Source organism: Otolemur garnettii, unplaced genomic scaffold (genome assembly GCF_000181295.1).
Source record: "Otolemur garnettii isolate 467f Iridium unplaced genomic scaffold, OtoGar3 scaffold00041, whole genome shotgun sequence".
Lineage (NCBI taxonomy): Eukaryota > Metazoa > Chordata > Mammalia > Primates > Galagidae > Otolemur > Otolemur garnettii.
Window position 1 is genome coordinate 1,484,128 of NW_003852436.1, and position 8,368 is coordinate 1,492,495.

Here is an 8,368-nt window from a genome sequence, read left to right on the forward strand (position 1 = left end):
CACCAGCCCCAAAGCATGTGGCCAGTACCCTAACCACTGAACTATGGGTGCCCCCGTAAATCTTGTATTTGACAGCTAACATGGGAGGTAGGCTCCTACCCTACCTTTGCGTAGCCCAACCATTTGGTAAGTATTCATTCTCTGCCTTCCGGGCTCAGGTGCTGGCTGAGTCCAGCAGAGGGGGATGAAAAGTAATCATAGTGACCATAAAAACCAATACTTTTTGAGCCAGGCACTCTTCTAGGAACTGTATTTAAATTGTTCTTTTATCTATTTGGCAAGTAAGGCAAATAACACAAAGAGGTTATCCACTGGGCCCAAGGTACTTTATCCCCTGGGCCCAAGGTACTTACAAACTGTCAGTTGAAACTGACTTATTAACCATCACACCTTGGGTGCAGAGTTCAACAAGTTCTGCAATCACTGATTTCCGTAGAGTTCCACTTATTATTTATCCAATGACTGGATGCTTCACCACTCACTATCATATATTTAGAGAAACCACCTTTCAGCAACACTATTGGAAAAGGAGATCCAGCTAATACACGGCCTCTGACAATAATCCCTCATTTCTGATCCCACACAGACTGTCCAATAATTTCTTCTAGATCTTTCTGAGGACTGACACTAAAATTACTGATAAATCCTTTTCAGAATTCATTTTTTAATTTCTTTGAACTCAGACAGACTTTCCCATTTCTGCTGCACTAGCCTGTCTCCGTAACTGCAACTGATCCACATAACTGACAATGGCTCTGCAATCCCACGTGAGAGCTCTCCCAGTCACCCGGGACGCAGTTTACTTTGCTCAGGAACTCAACTGTGTTTTAGAAAGTCTAAGCATTCTTTCCCAGTGTTTATTCCGCCCTGGACTTCAAGCCCCTCTGTCCTTTCTTGAGGATTCTGAAGCGTCTTCCCTTTACTGAGGTTGAGTAAATTTCAGTAAACCAAATGTTAATATTTGTCTCTTTCTATATTCAGAAGCTCTTTCTTTTTCCTCCCTCTTTAATCCAGTCCAAAAATAATTTTTTTTAAATCCTCTTTTTGATAGACATCAATACGGTAATCATTAGTTACCTTGGAGGGTGAAAAGATTAGGATAGGGTCAAAGGGATCTCTAGTCTTGCTTTAAAAAAAAAGGCAATGCACTTATGTATTATCTATGTAATTAGAAATTAATATTGCCTCCTTCTCCTAAAAGAAAAAAAAAATCCTCTTTTTCTTCTCACCATCAAGTAGTAAGACAAGGATAAGCTCTCACTACAGACAGCCCTTGTTTGAAATCCTGGGTCCAACATGTACTAACTGTGCCTCTCAGTCTAATTCAACAGCAGGTATGTAAATTATTATTAAAGTTTTGAGATACACAAAAATCAGCAAGAAGTATAAAATCTGTGTGGATGGAAAGAAATGAAGCCCTCCCAGCAACACCAATAAGCTGAGCAAGTCGAAACTTACACAGGTGAATCAGAAAGGACAGTGTCTGTGACTGAGTTTCTTGGAAGTGAAATAATGGGCCATAACCCACACTGTCTCAAAACTTTTGTAGTGACCTACGTCATCAGGTAATGTTTTATTTAAAAATTCATTATTAGAGAATTCACAAGAAAATAAAATGGCAACATAAATACTGCCACTGTAGACCAGGACCACTTGATGTGAGAAAAAAAATGTTTGAGAGGTGGATTGCTTTTCTTGCAAAAAAAAATTATATATAACATATAATTAAAATGTTATTATATATTTGTTATGAACATTAGTTATTATTATAACTATGTAACTAGCATGTTACTCAAATTTCCTGAGCTTCCATTTCTTTTCTTTTCTTTTATTTTTTTACCCACTCCTCCCTCCCTTTTCCCTCCCCCTGAGCTTCCATTTCTTTAGCTGAAAACGGGGAAGCAGACAGGTAATGAAGCAAAATAGTAACAGCACAAACTGTGCCTCTGGGGTACACGGATTCAAATAAAATCACTAATGGTGTGTCCCTGGGCAAATTAAATGAACAGACAGCATTAGGGAGTACCTGGCATGGAGTGATGCGGCATGAATGGTGGATATCCTTATTATTATTACTTCAAAGGGCTGTTATTTTGGTTAAATAGTAGAGTACATGTCTCAAGTATCAGAACAGGACCTGAACTCAATAAAGGTGAGTCCCTCCAGGTTCCCCTTTTAAGCCCATAGAGTGCTTTATACAATTATTTTTAACCTCGCCTACATGCCTTCCCTTTTTTAAAAAGACCATCAGCTTCCTCGGGGCTTTACGCCTTCCACATATTACTCTTACAGATTAAGGGTGGTGTCTGGAAATGCTGGGTTTGTGGCTGACCTTTTATCTGTCCTTGGGCATATCAAAGTATATGGCCCAATGATACAATTAGAATTTTAAAGAAAATTCCTTCTTGCCTCATGCTGACAGAAGGCCTACAACATCCACAACCACACACCAGGGGGCCAAGCTCTACTACTAGGTAGCTTTTTTTGTCCAGTTATATATGGAACAAAGTCCAAGAGGGCGATAATATGTAGGGCAGTAAGCAAGGCAGACAGCCAGGCTGGCGGGCAGCCGCCCACCTGCTGCTGGGTAGGTGGTGTGGAGGGTGCTTCCTCCCGACAAAAGGGGGAGAAAAGACTTCCACAGACTCTGCAGAGCTGCTATGGTTTTTCAGCCCTTTATCAAAGGACTGTAATGAAATATTATGAAATTTTTTATATAACATTGTATATAACTTTTTGTCAAAGAAAAGCAATTCACCTCTCAAACATTTTTTTCTCACATTAAGTAGTTCTGGTCTATGGTTTCAGTATTTATGTTGGCATTTTATTTTCTTGTGAATTCTCTAATAATGAATTTTTTATTTTTTGCAGTTTTTGGCCAGGGCTGGGTTTGAACCTGCCACCTCCGACATATGGGACTGGCGCCCTACTCCTTTGAGCCACAGGTGCTGCCCTCTAAAAATGAATTTTTAAATAATGTTGAGGGCGATCAGATGTAGAAGGCAATGATGTATCCACGCACTATCACTAAGAACAAATTTTATATGCAATTTGCAAGACTTCACGTGTGCTTCTCTGCCCCCTAAAACCAATTCTCAGAGCAGTGCAGGCTGTGGCCCTGAGGGCAGCACTGGGGGACACTGGGATCATCGCCCCCCCCCCATGCTGTCCTAGTTTATGCCGTAAGATCATGTCCTTACTCAGGCCAGAGACAAACTCTCGGAAATTAATCAGGGAGTCTCCATTTTCATCTAATAACTGGAACAAGCGGGAGGCCAGAATGTCTGAGTGAGTTCCACACGCCCAGGGAAAGAGCAGAGCAAACATGCCCTTGAACTGATCAAAGTCGATGCGGTACTGCTCGAGGTAGGGCAGGCTGGGGTCGTGCCGGTCCAGTGCATTGCTGCTCCCACCCCAGTAGCAGCTGGTGAGATGTTCTGCCTGGAAAAGGAAGAAGGGAATGATCACTGGGGGATCACTATGGAGTCTTGTTTTGCAGCAACTACCAGAAAGAAAAGACCAGCCCTCAGGTTTGGAAAGGGCTTTAGGTTAACCTGTGTGCATCCCCTGGGGCAGGGCTCTGGCCTCAGCACCTCCCCTCTTCCTGGTTCGACACACAGCCCCACTGGAGCAGCCTCCCTGGACCCCACGCCAGTTGTTCCTGCAGCTTACATCTGGCAGGAAAAGTGGGGTTCAATTACTGCATGTGGGTGTTATATACGCACTCATAGTTTCAAAATAGTTCCCATAAGGAGAATTCTTTGACTTAAAGGAAATAAATAGAATGCTAAACTGAAAACAATCTGAGATTTAGATGCTGTGACCACCAGGTGAGGATGGTAAAGCCCACATGTGAACTTACCCACACAAGGTCAGACAGAATCATGATGAGATTTGGGGTTTCCTGATCCCCACCATAATACCCCATAGATTATTTATAACTCCCTTTTTTCTTTCTTTCTTTTTTTTTGCAGTTTTTGGCTGGGGCTGGGTTTGAACCTGCCACCTCCAGTAGATGGGGCTGGCGCCCTACTCCTTGAGCCATAGGCGCCGCCAACCCCCTTCTTTCCTGGTTACCAAAATACCATAAATATTATAGTCACACAGTATCCAACTCTACAAGGATGTGGTCATCCTATTTCACACACCAGCAAATAGCTCTAGAGAAATTATTAGTACAGGAAACACTAAGGTAAGCAGAACAGAGATCCGGACCCAGCAAAGGGCTTTCTGTTTTCTGTCCTTAGGAACAAGGTAGCCTCTTCATTCATTAGGTCGTACTGACTCTGGCAGCAATACACACCCCTTTCCGGGAGACCACAAATATAAAGCATGTACTTGAAAGGTCTGGGGGAGCACCGTACCCACACACAGGCTTTTACAGTCAGCTCTGAGTGGCAGGGAGGGAGGCGAAAGGAGCATGAAAAGGAGGATTTATTTTTACTTTATTCCCTACTGTATTGACTGAGTGTTTCACTACAAACGTGCGTGAATATCATAAGAGAAAACAGCACTTTTGAAAATCTTTCTGCTTTTCTGAAGAGGGGAGGAGTCCATTGTGGATATGGAGTACTTCGTTCAGTTCTGCTCTCAGCAGAAAAGGAGCCAAGAAGACCCCTGTTCTGATCACAGTTATTTACTGAGAATGGCAGTGAATGAGCTAGAAGAGACGCATGAGTAAGGAAGAGAGGAGGCAGGAGAAGTGGAGGGCCGCACCTCCACCAGGAGGGCGACTGCAGCACAGCTGGGCAGGTACAGGAGGCTGTGTCAAACTTGTGCAGGGCCTGGGACTGCACTGCTGGCTGCTGGGTGGAGGCAGATAGATGACCGGGGGAAGGAGAATGCTGAGATCAGTGGCTGGACTGATCTGGTCTCTGAATTAGCATGTGTGGAGCCAGCAACCCTCTGTGAGCAGGGACATGTCAGTGATACTTCCCTGGGAGGTGTCCTCTTTACCTTGGTGGCATCGGCTGATAACGGTTACCCAAAATGCTTCCTCCCAAGCACCCCAGTGATGGTGAACCAGGCCTCAACATGGATGCAGGCACTTTCCTGGGCTCACAACCACCAGCAGAAAACAAGCCACTTCCCCTGTGTGATGAGACTTAGACTGTCATTTGTGGGCTAGGGGCCCAGATACTGAAACAGAAGGACTAATTTAAAAGGAGTTCTAAAGAAACTAGGCAAAGGGGCCCTGCACTACATGTTCTACCAAATCCACCTGAGGCATTCTTGAATATTCTGCCCCCTCAAGTTTTACCCCAAAGACTATGCAGTGAATTCCTGGGGAGGCATCATTCCTTTGCATCCCATCTCCAGGAAAGTGTCCATAAACTGGCTTTCTGAAGGACTAAGGGGTCTGACAGGGTGCCTGACACATAGCAATGACTCAGTAAATGTTTGTGAAAGTATAGCCAATTAAAATGTCTCAAAGAACCAAGAGAGAGTCCATAAGTGAAGATTTTTTTCTCTTAGATTCACAGTGCCAGAGACGCCATCGAACCCCCGACAAGGAATCGGCCTTAGGTTGCTTTTTCCATGCTCAGAGAGCTGGAGAACTTGGCTTTGTCATCACGTCTTTAAGGCAGGGGTTCGGATAGGAAGCAATCTTGCTGTCTTGAGCATAGGGGTTTGATGGAGGTTTGGGGTTTGAATGACAACCTCCATCACCCAGGTAAGACCTTCGAGGTGCACGGCCCAGAAACTGGAGAAATGCCAGGTAAGACATGGTTTCAACAACCTCTGGACTGGGACTTCTGTTTAAGTAGCCCTGCTCCCTTTCCTGCTGGTGTCCCCCAGAGTCAGCCTCTTCTGTCTACTGTCATAGCCCTTTCTCTTACCTGTCTGGGGTCTTGCTACGTCCAGCTACTTCTATCACTTCTGTTTAGCTTTCCCAGAATCCTGGCCCTACCACTTACCACCCCATGAAGAAGACTGCTTAAGGTCAGAAGCATCCCTTTAAAACCTGATCTCAGTTGGATCATCATCTTTCCTTTATGAAGCAGAGGGACCCCTTCCTTATGGACAACCAATTTACACCAAGCAATTAGCGACACACACTTAACACATGTGACATTAATAAGCCTGTGGCCATCCAGTGCTTGAATGGTGGTGGTGCCCTTGCCCACTGCCGGTGGTGTGGCTGCCGCATGAAGTGCACGCTAACCAACACTGAGGCTGGGAGCACCACCACGTCCCTGGACCTTGGCTTCCTCATCAGAAAAACCCAGGGACTGTGCTTCATGGGGGACTGATGACTAATATATGTACAAATTCAATACATGCATTTGGAACACCTACTGGGGGAGAGACACTAGGACTCATATCTGAGCACTTACCAGGCACTACTGAAACAAAACTAAAGAAAACAGTGGTGCCCCCCCCCCCCCAGCAGCCCACGGGCAAGTAGGAATCTGAGCAAGAACACCGCATAGCTATGCTCATTACAACCACATTCTGACTGTAACAGTCACTAGTGTTCAGCTCTTATAGATATTTGTTCCTTTATGTTTTCTTCTCTTCCATCTTTGCAGTGCTCAGAACAGCCAAATTTAGTTCTGACTGTACTTAGAGATGGTGATGAAATTGGCCACCTGCATAAAAGGCATCCTCGAAACATTGCCTTTCCTGTCAATCGCCACATTTTAACCCATGATGTTGATAATGATAGTTCTCACAAAGAACATTTTCTAGAAGAAAAATATTATACATTCCTTTTTTAACAACAACAACTTTTTTATTCAAAGTCCAGAATGGTAGGGGACAAATTCTAAAATGGAAATCACAGAAATTTAACCAATTATGCTTTTCTTTATACCCATGGTTTTCAACCTTTTTTTATCTCACTTCTGTGGCGCACTTAAATTATGTTGATCCAAAAAAAAAAAAAAAGAATATATTGTGCTTTGAACTTCTTTTGGAAATAATTGATCATCTTTAAAAACTTTAGCAGCACACCTAAGATCCTCCCACAGGACACCGGTTGAAAATGACTGCCTTAGATGTGTTAACAGCATAATTCCCATTCTAGCGACAAACACATGATCTCTTTATAAGGGTGTTTTATGGCTTAATATAGGAAATCACAATGTACAAGAATCTTAGACGTTGTTTTAGTGATGAAGCAACAACTTATTTTCTTAGGTCCAAGGAAACTGCTAAAATGTTAGCTGGACCCGAAGGAGCAAAAACAGGAATTGAAGCTAGTTATAAGAATATGTTTATTTTTCATAGTAAGTCCTCCAGTTTTGGACTCTCAGATCTACCTTTCCATTTATGTGTGTGGAGATACAGGCTATCCCATGATAATTCCACAGAAAAATCAAGAACCGAATTGTGACAGTGAACTCTTTCACTCCTTTGAATGGGCACGAATTTACTTTGAAACTCACCTTGAAAAGAGCATAAAGTTCTTCGAGCTCATCAATAGTAAAGGAAGTTTCTGTCACAATGGTTCGTACCTAGAAAAATAAAAAGCACAATGAATCTTACAAACTCAAAAAAATGTCATATTGGGAAAGTCCCTAATTTTCCTCTTTTAAACCATCTTGGGTGCTGCCAAGCAGGAATGTGTGAGCGGGCAGGTGTGTGAGGAAGGAGGGAGACAGATGGCCGTCTGCTACTTCTCAAAGGACTCACCACGTTGCGTTTCGTAGTATCCTCCAGCGTCTGGATCACTTTCAGTCTCTGTTTGAATCTCATCTGTTCAATCAAGTCTGCCCGGATAGTTCCAAATTTCTGGAAAGGAGCAATATTGGTTTTTCTAAAACAAATCCACTAGAGCCTCACACAGTGTCATGTCTGCAGATAGGCTGAAACACACTCTCTACACAGGTAAAAAATGATTTGTCAGATGACAGGCATCCTAGACTATACCGTTATTGACTGTTTAAACCCATTTAGTGACTATAAATAAGTATCTGGAAATTCTTTGCACCTAAAGTTGAACTACATTTCCAAGTCAAATGTATCTTCCTTAACTCAACAGTTCACCAAGAAGAAGGGCTAAGTAAGGCTATGTGTGTGGAAAGACTGCTTCAGAAGAAGAATTTTCTTAACAAGAAGAAAGGAAGTATGTAATCTAAGGCTGGCTACTAGACCAAGAGATTGGAGGAAACCTCCACCCTTGTGTGAGACGCTTTGCCTCTGATCATTAGTTCAGCAGCATTTGTCCATTTGCTCCAGAAATTTATGCTGTGTGTCTCCAGGTGGTAGATGCTGTGAGCTAGTCGGCTCTACAAGCTCCAAAATGCCTGGCTCTGCCTAAATGTTTGTTAAGCTGAATTTCAAAAGCCAAACAAGTCTTTATATTTGAAGGCAGAAAGAAAATCTGTAAGGTTTTGTATCTCTTATTGATGCTGAAGAAAAA

General features: G+C 43.1%; 1 protein-coding gene across 1 annotated transcript in view; it reads right to left on the bottom strand.

The window, feature by feature from the left end:
• The window catches only part of TBC1D9 (TBC1 domain family member 9), a 69,751-nt gene that overhangs the window by 9,112 nt on the left and 52,271 nt on the right, over positions 1 to 8,368 (bottom strand). The window contains exons 13-15 of the mRNA XM_023513460.1: positions 7,639 to 7,737; positions 7,392 to 7,460; positions 3,201 to 3,441 (exon numbers count right to left, since the gene is read on the bottom strand). Of these exons, the coding sequence (XP_023369228.1) occupies positions 3,201 to 3,441; positions 7,392 to 7,460; positions 7,639 to 7,737 (409 nt within the window). The remainder of the gene's footprint in view (positions 1 to 3,200; positions 3,442 to 7,391; positions 7,461 to 7,638; positions 7,738 to 8,368) is intronic.